The sequence below is a fragment of the Monodon monoceros genome, unplaced genomic scaffold (assembly GCF_005190385.1).
Source record: "Monodon monoceros isolate NGI ecotype Baffin Bay Population unplaced genomic scaffold, NGI_Narwhal_1 Super_Scaffold_14, whole genome shotgun sequence".
NCBI lineage: Eukaryota > Metazoa > Chordata > Mammalia > Artiodactyla > Monodontidae > Monodon > Monodon monoceros.
In genome coordinates, this window is record NW_021703770.1 from 25,409,656 (window position 1) to 25,424,817 (window position 15,162).

Here is a 15,162-nt window from a genome sequence, read left to right on the forward strand (position 1 = left end):
TTCTTAAATCAGCAGCCCTCTAAGCATATTTATTTTCCCACTTTTGAAAGAGGCATGGATATACAGACATGCTTTTCATTTGAGAAATTTAAGCAACACTCACTTTGTTTAATAGTAACTGTTTGGAAATATTTTTGGTCATTGTAAAGTAAAGTAGAGGTGTGAAATACTATTATAGATCTTCAATTCTTTCACCTTTTGTGCTCCATTTTCCTTTTTTTTTTACTGACCTTAAATAATGCATGAAATGGTTGGAATCAAATACTGTTGTAGTCTAAAAACGTTAATGGGAAATACATCTAAGAAAGTTTTATTATATTAGATTATAGTCTTAGCAATTCTAAGATATGGGCATTTAGTAAAGTTAAATGAAAATCAAATCAAAATCAAAATACTTAATTTTGGGTATATGCAAAAATTAAAATAAAGTACAAACCTGTCCCAGGTTAAGAAATGTTACAGCGTATCTTGGATCCGTGCTATCCCTGAAGCCCTCTTGACCGCTGTGATAAAATTCCACATTACTTATTCTTGCATTTCCTAGTGGGGAAAAGAGTTACACTTTTTTTTTCCTTGAAGCTGAATAAAACTTTTTGAAAAACTACTAAAGTTTTTGTAATTTTCCAAATGACAAATTTGTTTTCATGAAAATTGTATTCATTTTTCTTTGCCCTTTTAATCCAAATAAGGCAATGTTTCTGAATTTGTTTTTTTACTGCCCCTCACAAGAACCTTTTTAGACATTTCTCTTTCTGAATAGCGTTCCCTCTCCATGACATTTTAATACCACAGATATACTACATATCTGTCAAGGTATGGAGGCCCTTTGGAGGACCACAAACTGGTTACGTTTTGTTTTCCCCCCAAGAGTCAATTTTCACCTGTTGGTAGTGATACAGTCCCTGTTGAGAATGCATGGCATAAGGCACAAGTTATAATTTGCCTGACATTTCAATTTTGATGCTCTAAAGAGCTGTTATGGACATAATCTTTACATAATTTTTTCCAGAATATGCATTGCCAAGTATCTGCTGATCGAGTTTGTCACAAGTGCCACTGAAGTGACAAAAGGCAATTTCATAGATTATTAAGAACAGCAATAACTATCCATGAGCCATGACTCTGTGCCAAGCTCTGTACTAAGTGCTTAACAGGCAATGTGTGGTTTAATTCTCACACAACATCTGTGACTTAGGAACTTTTATAATTCCTGTCTTCTATACAAGGAAACTGAGGCACAGAGATTCATGGCTGGTAAAAATACAGTAGAGGGTATTCCTTGTTTCAAAAACTGATATCTAATAAAATACATTGGAGAAGAGTCATTTTATACTAGAAGGGAAAAGCCTGTCTGGAAATCCATGAGCCAGCGATTAGGTGTATGGTGGAGAACATAAGATTAATAAGATAGATACAGAGAAGAAATGATTACTACAGACCCTGGGCCTACAAAAGCCATAGATGCATTTTGTTTACTTACATCACAAAATAATTTATTGGAGCAAGGAAAGGTTGACATGTGAATAGGGTCCATTATGGGACTTTAAGTATCCAAGATCAGAGTAATTTCATCCCTCTAATCATCTAATTCTTTATCTTTAAAAAGAGGACAATATTTATGCCATAATACTATGAGGACTGAATGACATAACATGTGTTAAGTCCTTAGCACAGTGTCTGGAATCTTGTATTACTTTATGATCATCATTACTAATCTCCTCATCAGTTAAGCTTCTGTTGGCAGATTATGACCAATAGGTAGAAGTTATAGTGGGACAGCTGCTTGCTCAATATAAAGATTTTCTAAAATGAGAGCTGTTGCAAAATGGAATAGGCAGTATTGTAACCAAGTGAGCTCCTGCTGAAACAGTTCAAGTCAAGAATAGAGGATTACTCCTGGTACCCAGATTGTGAGATTGAAACATCAGCTTCCAAAAAAAGGAACCAGGGTTACTTGGAGGAAGAACTTACTCCCAGTCTCAGCAAGAAAAAAAAAAAAAAATTACAACATGTGCTTGTCATATCAGAAAGTGAAGAAGCTAAAAAAAAAAACCCCAAACAGTCAGGGACTTCCCTGGTGGTGCAGTGGTTAAGAATCCACCTGCCAGTGCAGGGGACATGGGTTCAATCCCTGGTCTGGGAAGATCCCACATGCCGCAGAGCAACTAAGCCCCTGTGCCACAACTACTGAGCCCATGCACCACAACTACTGAAGCCCACGTGCCTAGAGCCCGTGCTCCACAACAAGAGAAGCCACAACAATGAGAAGCCCGTGCACTGCAACGAAGAGTAGCCGCCGCTCGCCACAACTAGAGAAAGCCTGTGCACAGCAACGAAGACCCAATGTGGCCAAAAACAAATAAATAAATAAATTTGTAATAAAAAAAACACAACAGTCATAAGGAGGAGGACTTAGGCACCAACATGAAAAAGTTCTGAAGGTCAACAAGAGGGCATTTTCAGTATCAATAAGGTTAACGTTCACAATGGATTAGAACATATCAAATATGTTTAAATCCATGGAACTAATAATGATACTAAAAACAAAACAAAACGAAAACTCCTTGTTACCTTTGGAGGATGCTTGGCAACCAACTCATTGTTTTGAAAAACTAGTTAATAAGAGGAAAGAATCAAACATTTTTTCTATCTAAACTATCCTTCAGGGTAGTCAAACAGTGGTCTGGGGAAGCTTCTCTTTAGAGAAATATTTGAGATTATAACTGAGTAGGGAATAGTAGAATTAAAATATCACCATTTTAAACCTCAGTGATTCAATAGATCCAGGCAATGATAATTAATAACTGCTAACATCACAAAAGGAAAAACAATCGTACATTATGTGCCTATTAATGGAAAAATAACAACCAACTATGAGGAATTATTGCCTAAAAATTGAGTCCCAGTCTGGTCAATTTGCTAGTTCTAAATTTGCTACTTATGCATAGAAAATACAAGGGAGGCAGGGACTAGTTAAATTCTAGGGATGCATCACTAAATTCAGACTATTGGAAACACTATAGGGCAGATGACCTAACTTCTTTTATAAATAAATTGCAAGGAAAGAGAAATGAATTAGAGATTTAAGATTCATAACCAATTGCAACATGGATCTTATTTAGACCCTGATTTGAACAAAGACAGTGAAAGAGAAAGAAGGAAAGAAAGAAGGAAAGAGGAGGGGGAGGGGAAAGGGGAGGAGGGAAGGAGGGAGGAAGGAAGGGAAAGAAGGAATGAACTGGAGGATTCTGAACAATCATTTGATGTTTAGAAATTATTACTAACATTTTTAAATCTGATTCTTAGAGATGTTTTTAAAGAAGTCTTTTAGATTTACACACTGAAATATTTCTGGATGAAGTAATACATGGTTGCTTCATTCATAATAGCCAAGATACAGAAACAACCTAAATGTCCATCAATGGATGAATGTATAAAGATGTGAGATACCTCCCTATCTATCTATCTATCTATCTAAAACATTCCACTGTGTGTATACATATATCATATCATTCAGCCATGAGTGAGAAAGAAGGAAATCCTGTCACTTGGGACAACATGGATGGACTTTGAAGGAATTATGCTAAGTGAGATAAGTCAGAGATAGAAAGATAAATGCTGTATGATCTCATTTACATGTGGAATCTAAAAAAGCTGAACTCATAAAAATAGAGAATAGAAAGGTGGTTATCAGAACCTGTGGGGTGGGAGAAATAGGGAGCTGTTTAAGGGTATAAACTTGTAACTAGTAGATAAATAGTCCTGGAGATATAATGTACAGCTTAGGGATACAGTACAAATACCATATTATAAACTTCAAAGTTGCTAAGAGACGACTAGCTCTTAATTGTTTTCACCATACACACACACAAATAATAACTATATGACATGATAGAGATGTTGCTAACGCTACTGTGGTAATCATATTGTAATATATAAGTGTATCAAATCAACACATTGTAGACCTTAAACTTACACAATGTTATATGTCAAATATATCTTAAAAAATATATGCTTGCTGCTTCAAAATAATCCGTGGGCTTGAAGAAAGTCGGTGAGCTCAGAGATCAAACAAGACTGGCCAAAGTTGATACCTGTGGTAATTGGTGATGATAAGCATTATATTATACATTTCTCTATCTCTGAAATATATTTGAAGTTCTCCTTCAAACAAAAATAACAGATCAGTGTGCTTATTATGAAACGATTTCTGTTTGAGGGCAAGGTTGGGCTAGCTGTTACCTAAGGTCCTTGTTAATTTGATAATTATTTTGCCTATAAAGATAAAATTAGTAGAGTAATGTTAGGAATTTGGTTCTGGAGGGTGGTACCTGACTGCATAATCCCTCTCAAGCCTTTATTTTTCAATGTGTTAAAAACAAGACATCAGGCCCAAAATGGAGTCACTTTTGCTAAGCCCTCCATCATCAAACAGACTTAATTACAGTTTCAGTTCTGAAATGGAACCTTAAACCAGTCCATCACGAATTGCCTGATCAGCATGGGTTAGGTAATCTGCCTGATAAACCTCTGCCCCCTACACGGGAAGTAACCTTGCAATAACCAATCCTCTTTTTTGCCTAGTAAAACTACCTTGTTCCTGCTCCCTTCTGCCTATAAAAGTCTTTTATTTTGCACAGCTCTTTGATGCTCCTTTGTATCAGCTAGATTGGATGCTGCCCGATTCATGAATCCTTGAATAAAGCCAGTAAGATCTTTAAAATTTCCTCAGTTGGATTTTGTTTTTTAACACAAATGATCCTATAAAGGAGTAAGGATTATTTAAGAACTAAACACAGAAGAGACCCTGCTATATTTCATTTAGAAAAATAAACTGAATTTGTACTAACCTTTAAATGTCACCATATTTTCAGTGAATGAGCTGACTAGGACGCGTGCACCAAAAGATTCCTTCAGCCAACCTGGATAATCCTCACCAAGTATTTTGATGTTCCTATTCAGTATCCCAACATCAGCTGCTAACGTGTAGCTCTGACCGGTTTCAGGGACAAGGTATCTTTCAGCTGCAGCGGAAGGACAGTTAGATTATTACCAACACTGAGAAATACCTGTCTTTATTAGTTTCTTTGCAGCTCACAGACCACGTAACTTTCTAATATGCCAAAAGTCAACACAAATACATGAATTGATTAGAGTTACACGCTTAAATGTACACAGATGGCAGTCGGAAATTATACCTTTTTATTTATAAAATAAATATAATCAAAAGTATTTCTCCTATTTACAGCAAAAAGGTTATTATAATCAGCACTTACAAAGTCACTGCTTCATAGGTATTTTGCAAACACTTCAAATTATACACAAAAACACTCTTTGAGACAAGTTGGGAAGCTTACTGTAATTTTAACAGATGAGGAAATGAGATAGAGAAGTAAATGAACTTGCCCAGGGCCATGTAGCAGTCAGCAATACGTAGGTATTACCTCTCCTCATGCCTAAACCTTGGTTTGTTCCTCTTTTCCTGTGACATATTTTGTACCAACTACAATTCTTTATAAATATGTAGTAGTATATCAAACATAGTCTGGACATTTACATCTTAATAATTTTAAAACAGAACCTAGGGGCTTCCCTGGTGGCTCAGTGGTTGGGAGTCCGCCTGCCAATGCAGGGGACGCGGGTTTGAGCCCTGCTCCGGGAAGATCTCACGTGCTGTGGAGCAACTAGGCCAGTGCGCCATGGCGGCTGAGCCTGAGCTCTGGAGCCCGCGAGCCACAGCTGCTGAGCCCACATGCCACAACTACTGAAGCCCACACGCCTGGAGCCCGTGCTACGCAGCAGGAGAGGCCACCGTAGTGAGAGGCCCGCACGCCGCAATGAAGAGTGGCCCCTGCTCACTGCAGCTGGAGAAAGCCAGCGTGCAGCAGCAAGGACCCAACACAGCCAAAAATAAATAAATAAAATTTTAAAAAACAGAACCTAAATTACATTCTACATTTCTAGAGGTCTTACCCAAAACTTTAAGACAAGCAGGTACATTTCAAGCAGAGAGAAGTGTTTGGTACTTTAAATGAAAGAATCTATACTGTTGAACTTCAAACACTGTTTTACGATTAAAATGTTCTTCAAAGAAACCTTTTTCTTTTGATTTAAAGAAAAAATATGTGATATAGAATGACAGACACGTGCTTCTATCAAAATACTGCTTTAAAAAGTTCTTTTGAGTTTCTTTTTCATGCAGGTCTGATATCCACCAGTGCATAATGCCACCTTAGCTGTAGTTCTCAGAAGCATCAGAAGTATCTGAATGGCTTTTCTAACGTTGCACTCCTGTCTGCTTCCACTTCCTGGGATTCAGATGAAGGTAGCATGTGAAATGGGGAAAGGCTGGGGTGCTGGGAAAGCCCTGATACTACAAGTTGAAAGATCATCTTCAGTTGATTCTGATTAATTCCTTCTTTCCTTGAGAATTAGAGTTTTACCATTTTGCTGCAGCTTGTCTAAGTGCAGTTACCGCTGAGGAATGTGTCAATGAAACAAATCAGGACAAAGATGCTCTTGGATCAAGGGTTCTCAAATTTCAGTGTGCATAAGAATCTCTAGAAGCTTGCCTAAAACAGAAAGTGTCAGCCTTATCCCATAGAATGTAATGGTCACTGCTGAATGAATTAATACACACAGCAGGGACTCTGCAGCCAACACACAAACAGTAGCATCCTTTGGGTACCAGTGCCAACCTAAGTGAAATGCTCCTCTAAAAATCTGAGATGTTTTATCAAATGATTGTAATTACAGAGGAGAGCACTAAACTGTGAATATTTCGAGACATTTAAATTATATATCTATTTGGTTAAAGAACAGCCACTTACCAAAGTGAGTATAGGAAAGGGTATCATTGAGAATGAGAATTTTGTGCTCATGCAGGATTTTAACGATACTTCTAATTTCAGTCTGGTGGAAATCATAGCTTGTGGTTGTTATCACAATCTCTTCTCCTTCCTTAGAAAAATTCAAGTGCCAAATTCAGGAACAATTTTTTAAAAATAGGTTTATATTTCTTAAAAACTATTAAATAATTCTAATGTAACTTACATTGGTTACAACCATGGTATTATCAGCGAGAACAAATCATACATTTAGGTCTCTAAAATAAATATGCTTTTGTTTGATAGCAAGAATTCTATATTTTGAATTATCTCAACATTTCCTTAAGTTGAATTCAGTCACTTAATAAAATCACAGGTGATATACATTTTTAAAATTAGATATATCAAAGCAAATATATTCATATTTTTATTAAAAATTGGTCAGGATAATACTCTTAAGACTTAAAAAATTTCCCCCAGATTTTTTTTTTTTTTACACAGTTAACTATCACTGGATATTCCTGAAAGGTAAGAAAGGCAGAGATAAGTGACAGGGCACGGTCAAGTCTTAGAATCTCTGTATATCATATATGACAAGCTCCTCTTTGTCAACCAAGTCTCTGCTCAAAAGTACTTGCAGGGGACAAAAAAGAACTTTTTCCTCTACCCTTCCAAGTTCTCAGCTGGGACCCCTGTAACAAAAGTCATTAACAAGAGAAAAGCATATAGATTTATTCAATATAAATTTTATATGACACAGGAAATGAAGCCCTGAAGAAATGGTTAAACCTGAGCATTTTCATGGAAGAGTGGAGAGTAGAGGAAAATTGTGATAGGGTATGAGCTAAGTGTAGGAAACTGGGAGAAACAGCAAGCATTGGCCATTCAGATTCTTCTCTGTGTCACTTTGTCTTCAGAGCTGAGGATGTCTCTTTCCTCTGGGTATAAGGAGGGCAACTCTCACATGAAGGTTTTGTGACCTGCTTCAGGGGAAAGCCAGAAAGTCCTTCCTGTGCATGCAGAAATTTCTTCCCTTAAACTATTCATATTTTGGGGTAGCATGTCCTGAACCCTGTCATACCCTTGAGAGGGGCTTTCTCTGGCCACTCTATTTAATGTTATCTGCCACCCTCTACCATGGCAGTCTCTGTCATCCCTGTTTTATTTCCTTCATCACAAAGATTATAATCTGAAAAAACACACATTTATCTGTTCATTTAGTGTCTGCCTCTCCCACTTCAAGGCAATTTCCCCTATAGTTTGACCAATTTCTTCACAAATGAATCCTCTATGCCTAGAAAATGTCTGACATTAGGCTAAATATTGATTATATAAATAATATGCAGAAAATATTAACTGGATAAATACTAATAAATGATAATTGGATAAATAATAGGGATATTTAAATCATTTAATCACCTTTTAAAAAGTAATCACACCTCAACTATCACAAATAAGAATATACTGTAAGTAGCTTATAATAACTCTCAATAAATCCTCCTTCTATTTACTGATTTTACACTACATTAAGAGAGCCAACCCCATATGTTTTGATGATTTGTATTCATTTACTCAGACTAAGCCTCACTTTGTTCTGTGACCTTATAGCTTATTCTCAGCAGAAAGGAACTGGCTGAAATCTTGAGAGCCCGGAAAAGTAATCCATCCATTTCCTTGACCCTTTCGCATTAAAAAGAGTATTTGTAAAAGGTGTGAGTCTGTGGCCTATGCAAGCCTAGGAGTGTAGTAGAGATCAGAATTGCCACCATTCATATTTTACCAAAATCTCTTATTTAACTCAGGCATGTTTTGAATATCACTGGGCATCAGGATTTGTTTTCTTCCCAAATGCTTAACATGTAAAATCACAAATTAGAAGTAAAGAGATAACCAAGATAACAATAAAATGTATTTAAAATAATTCTTTTTTCTGTTTTGCAAGAATTTGTAAATAAATATTTTTTACCCCCAAACTTTCATATTTTCGTTTCATGACTAATATATACATAATGTTCTTTATATGTTCTGAAGAACATTTGACACCACAATTTTTAAATGCCTGCTATCAAGTCAGCTTTCTGAGTGCAAGCTAATTGCAAAACATACATTTCTCTTCTGGTTAATCATGTGACAAAATAAATGTCCATTGGAATAAAGAAGAAACCTTAAGTTGACCCATGGCGTGTTTTCACTTTCCACCACATAGTAATTCCCCTACCTGCCAATCCACAGCATCCGTCAGAGAGAGGACTTTGGAACCTGCCTCTGCGGTGTCTGAGAGCTTAGTTTTATATATCGAACGTGGAATTCCATGAAGATCCAGCTCACCAAACACCCCTACAGGAGAAAAACACACTCCTATTTATTCACTGCATAGAACTGAGTTACATGCTAGTATAAAATGAAACAGTTAGTAGATATATTTTAATAAGCGACTGAACATTTTAGAATGAATGGAAAGAATCGGGGTTATCTGCTCAGGGCTATTTAAGAAGGCTTTGGCCCTTTGCCCTACTTCTAGGAATCTGGCCTCTATAAATTGAATTAGTATACAAGGATACATCAATGAGGATGTTTAATACAACAATATTTGGAAATATTAGAAAAACTAGAATTAATCCAAATGTATATCATTATAAGAATGAAGGAGTAAATTAGAATATATTACTAATACTGTAGTGTAATATGCTATAAAAATGAAGAGTGTTACATGTTAAGTATCAATCTGGAAAGATATTCATAATATGTTAACAAGAAAATTGCGCAGTAATATATTTAGTTCGACCATGTTTTTGTATAAGGCACCACAAGTCATTGTATGTAATATGAATACAGGCATAGATAAAAAGCACGAAAAACACATGTAAAAATTGTTAATGTTAGTTTCCTCAAGGGGAGAGTAGAAGATGTATGTTTTCTCTTGATATGGTTCTGTGTTGCTAGAAATGTTATTTTTGAAATAAAAAAATAAACACATAAAAGCAAACAAAAATTTTTTAAGACTGAATTTGTTTGCCTCAGGAAATTTTTCTTTAAGATTTGAATTTGTCTGTCTCGCAAGAGCTAATTCAATTTTAAGCCACTTTTTAATCCCCTTTTTTATTGTCACTGTTTTAGAAATTGTACATCGGAGCAACTGAAGCACATTTATGTGTCTTTTAAATAAATGTGCAGTGGTATTAATAAAAGCAGTTATTTATTAGGACCAAATTAAACCCTCTCAGGTCCTTTGCTTTCTAGGCTCGAATAGGAATATGTACAGCCACACAAATGCAACCGGAAAATTAAAACTTAGCAACAGTTGCGACTGGATAACTGATAGTGAGGCAGGAGACATAAGGGCCCCCAGGACAAATGGTTTGAGTTCATTCCTTGTGGACGGATACTCCGCGGTGGGAATAACAGGACAATTGAGAGAGGAGGCTGGGTCCTGCCCAGATAGAAGACAAGAGACCACATATTCTTCATTCTTGAAGTCAGGAGACCTCTCCAACTACACATGAGCAGAAAGGCTCCTTGGAGGTCAAAAGGGAGTGATTCTAAGTGATGGCAACTAATGCTTACTACCCACAGGCCTCTTCGGTAGAACCCATCTTGGCTAAGAGATGCACACATGGGAAAATCCTGAGATACACCAAATACGGACTCTGAACCAGGCAAGTCAAAATGATTGGTCAAAGGAAACAGGGAAGAAATGCCCCATAAAAGTGATTCAAACTGCCACGAGGGTACGACTCTCTCTCTGAGTCCACCCGTGTGTCTATCCAAAAGTACTGTACTCTTTTTTTCTCTTAATAAACACTGTACTTGTTTCACTACTTTCCATCTTTGTGGGAATTCTTTTTCTGTAAAGCCATAGGGCCAGGGCCTTGTCACTGACCACTGGTGTAGTGGCTAGGATTTGGTGCTGTCACCACTGCGACACGACCTCAATCACTGGCGGGGAACCAAAACCCTGCTTCAACACCCGAGATCAATAGCAGAGCCAACTGATCCACAGATTTTTAACACTGTGTAGGAATAATGCATAAGAAAGTTACCTTTTAGGGGAAAAGTACTAAAATATGAAAAATATTACTGCTTATATAAAAGAAAGATTAAGAAGAAAACCAGATTAGAGAAACAATATACATATGGAGTGATTCATTAATGTTAGTGTTGCAATAAATTACATTTTGGAAATATGCACATCTGTATCTATTTTAATGTGACATGATTTAATTTTTTAAAATCTCAGCAACTTTTATAACCTGTTACTACAAATCAATGTCTGTAAAAACTTCTGAAACCGTAACATCATGAACTCATAACAAGTCTTTTAGTGCTACATGTTCTAAAGTAGATTTGCAAAACTAATATGACTCTTTTGGTATCTGGAAACACATACCTAGGACCTTTGATCCTTGATTTGGTCCTTCTGGAAGAGCCCACTCTGGAGTAGAATGATTCCCTCTAAGAACAATCTGTAATTCTCCTTTAAAAGGATTATCTTCCCAGCCACCAATTAATCTACCTCCCTGCAGTGAAGCAGAAAATTGTTAATACTTCAAAACTGAGCAGGAAAAATTTCCCCATAAAAAAGGAATTAGGAAGACTGGCAGCCTCCCCTAGTAAAAATGAATGAATTTTTGTTTTATAAAGAACAGTACTGTAACTAGAAGTGACCTTAATTTAACCCATCCACTTTGGGATGGGCAGTTTAAATGATTTTTCCAAGGTCAAATTCAACATCTACTTACTGTCAGAACTGGACCTGAAACTGAGACCTCCTAAAACCTAAACTAGTGCTGTTTGAACAGATCACACTGTACTTTAAAATAATGCGGCATATATAAAATATACTCTTCTATTTATATCTAAGCTATGTTATTCATGAGCCATCACTGTTAATAAAAATTGCTATTACTAAATGCTTGCTGATTCTATGCCAGGCATAACATGCAAGGTTTTACATATTTTATATCATTTAACCTTTACACTAAACCCATGAACTGGAATTACTATTCTCATTTCATAGGTGAGAAAACTGATGCAGAAAGAAGTCGGATAACGTAACCTGTTACCAAACTATTAAACAGTGAGGTAAGGATTCAATCGTAGCATTAATTTACCTCTAAGCTCTGTATCTAACACCTTTAAAGTATTAAAGGCCTAGTTTTATGAAAGAAAGGCTCCCACTTATTCTTTAGTGGTGCTTAATACCTTTTTGGTTAAGCTATTCTTTTAAATGAACACCAATAAAAGACTGACAGAACAATTAAACTATTACATGTTCAAGACCATCTGAGGTTTATGAGAGAATGAGGTGATTATTCCAAACAACTGAAATATTTTTATTAGTCTGCTCCTGGTTTTCATAATCCCACCTACATCCATTCATTTTAAGAAATACTGTTTGTTCTCTTTAAAAAAAAGGCTTGAAATCTTTTTTTTTCTCAGAACTCCAGTGGATTCTCTGTTAGTTGCAGCAAGCTGTGAGTTTAACTTTACCTAATAATAATACAAATATTCTAAAGGATTGAAAATGAGCAAACCTCACACTAAAAAGTAGCATGATAATTACTGCTTTAGGAATATGTCATTAATATTTAAAGGAGAGCAGAAATATATTGAACTTAGGCTTGCATTTCATGCGGTAGAGCCAGTTGTGTTTTAATCACATCAGGTGCATATGCTTTCTTATAATTTGCTTAGTAAATCTCCAACATTCTAGCATTTGGCTAATAAGGCTGTAAATTATAAGACTGTCACTCTTACCTGCAGTAATATGTAGGTAGCATTCAAAACAACTTTTCTATAAGAAGACTCTGCAGCTCCCACATTATGTTTATCTTCCAATTCTAGAACCCCCCAAATAACGAGTCTTTCCATTGGTGGAATATCTGTGTCTGCCACAATCCATGTTCCTATAAAACAAGACTTTAATATAAGGAATATAACATAATCCATAGACTATAGCCTATAGATAAAACACTGACAGCCCTATCAGTGAGTCCTAATTTAGAAGTTGGTGAGCCTTTTTCCACACAATGACTAATTCTTGTCTCTCTCAGAAAATCCATTATTCTTAATATTCAGGTTTAAATCCACATAAAACCCAGAAGCAACGTCTGACATCCAGGACACAACTGAATCCATCTCTTCACATTTTCTCTTTCTCTAAGGTGTGCTGCATAAAGGTATCTACCCTAACTGCTAACTATTGTGGTATAAACACAGCGTTTCATTTATTTACATTTATGCATTTACCTTCAGGAATAACAACATTTGCTCCTGGGTGAGGTATGGTATAATTATTTTCTCGAGATGACTGCCAAAAAGAATCATTTGACCATAAGCTGAAAAGAGAAAAGAAGTATTTCCATTAAGTTTTATCTCTGTATATTTAATGAGCATCTCCTTAGAGTGTAGCACTATACTAGATGTTTTAGGGATGACAGAATGCAAATTGGATAGTTTGTAATTTCAGTAAATAGACAAGCTAATGTACGCTATTAGTAAGGTACTCAACACACACAATTACATATATAGTTTTTTCTCCATTGAAGAAAACTTCCTTTCCACCCACAATCTGAATCACATTTTCTCCTACTAAATCCTTATTGTGATACCCTAATTTTATCTAAAATGTAAATAATTTAACTTCCTTATAAGATTTCACATGGTGGAAAAGTGAAAAGAAATGCATCCTTTGTCCATTTAAAGACCCTTACATATGGTGCTATTTCGTAGGGAAAGGGACAGGAGGGTATATAGTTGCCTAGATTCTATGAAGGGAAGGCTGGAAGAATGGTCTGTGAATAGGCAAGGATGGGTCAATGAGGGTAAGCCGCTGGGCTGTGGGCAGGACGGCAGGTCTATAACCAGAGTTAAGGTTACGTTACATTGAAATAAATATGGAAAGCACAGTTAGAAGAGAGACGGTCTCCACTTTCCATCACTATGCCTGCTTGAAACTATCTCAGTGCAAATTGTTACAAAGAATGTTATTATAAAGTTGATTGCATTTTCCCATTTAAAAATGTTCACAGGGGTTGCTCTCCTGACCTAGTAGAAATGTTTAAAAATTCTATGATACTAATGCAGGAATTTTACAAGTAACCAATATAGTTTGTTTCATTAAAAGTATATTTTTATCACACATTTGAATTACTAAGCTGTATTACTAAAAACTGTTGATCAAAAATCCTGTCATAAAAATTTTGTCTTCATGGATTTAAAAGAGAGGTTAGCAATTAAACGATCATTTAGGATTATTTAGATTCACAGTAATACATTTTTCATGACGCAATCTCAATGAAGGTTTGTTTAAAGGTTGTATCTATCTAAATAAATAAATTGATCAGGATTGTGCAGATTCAATAGTTGAGTTCATCTAGCTTTTCTCAAGCCTTTCATTCTTATCCCCAGCAGCACTATACCACATGTTATACATTCTTCTACTAATTGCCCACTGTTACGATCAAAAAAGCCCAGTACTTCTTAAACTAAGCATTTGTGCGTTATGTAGCTAGACCTGTATATTCTAGTCCTGAGGTACCAGTTTTGGATCAAGATTCTGTTTGTTTTCACTGATAGCTATTTGCAAAATACCAATTAATAATTCCAATTATAGCTATTTCCAGTGAGCAGAGCTCATATTGTGAGAGGAAAAACACCTATCCTATGACATATACATGTAGTGTATCAACACATACCTCTATCACATCCTGGTCTACACCAATCTAAATCTATTAATGAGTCATAATAAATATTAAGTAAATATTGAATAATTTTATCTACCTTAGACTAGGGCTTTTTGGCCAATAATCTTTATGGCCCATATTTCTTCTGAAGTTCTCTAGACTCTTTTTATGAGCCTCCCTGCTTTCTCTACTGTCCCTCTGTTACACAGAGTAGTAAAAGTGGCCTTTTCAAAATGTAATGTCACTTATCAGCTGAAACATTTAAAGGCTTCTCATATTTCTTAACACTAACTGCCTGCATGACCTGAATGGTCTGATTTCCACCTATGTCCAATGCTATGTCCAGGCCACTCTCCCCTGCTCACAAGGGTCCAGCCATGCAGATTTCCTCTCAGTTCTTGGATATGCCACACTCGTCCCCACATCAGGGCCTCTGCCCAAGTTGTCCCCTTGGCCTCGAACCCAACCTTCACACAGCCAGCTCTTACTCACCCTTTGGGTCTCAGCTAGAATATCCCCTCCTTTGAGAGGCTGTTCCTAACCATCCACCCAAAGGAGGCCCCTGCCATGTTGTCTTCTGTCCCAGCCCCTCATCCATTCCCTTTACAACCTTTATCACAACTCAAACTCATGTGCTTTATTTTCTGCTT

At 36.2% G+C, this 15,162-nt stretch overlaps 1 protein-coding gene across 1 annotated transcript in view; it reads right to left on the minus strand.

The window, feature by feature from the left end:
- PKHD1L1 (PKHD1 like 1) overlaps window positions 1–15,162 on the minus strand; it is a 153,887-nt gene that overhangs the window by 36,373 nt on the left and 102,352 nt on the right. Inside the window, exons 54-60 of the mRNA XM_029222874.1 lie at window positions 13,077–13,165; window positions 12,585–12,733; window positions 11,215–11,344; window positions 9,046–9,164; window positions 6,831–6,960; window positions 4,851–5,024; window positions 437–540 (exon numbers count right to left, since the gene is read on the minus strand). Coding sequence (XP_029078707.1) covers window positions 437–540; window positions 4,851–5,024; window positions 6,831–6,960; window positions 9,046–9,164; window positions 11,215–11,344; window positions 12,585–12,733; window positions 13,077–13,165 — 895 coding nt within the window. The remainder of the gene's footprint in view (window positions 1–436; window positions 541–4,850; window positions 5,025–6,830; window positions 6,961–9,045; window positions 9,165–11,214; window positions 11,345–12,584; window positions 12,734–13,076; window positions 13,166–15,162) is intronic.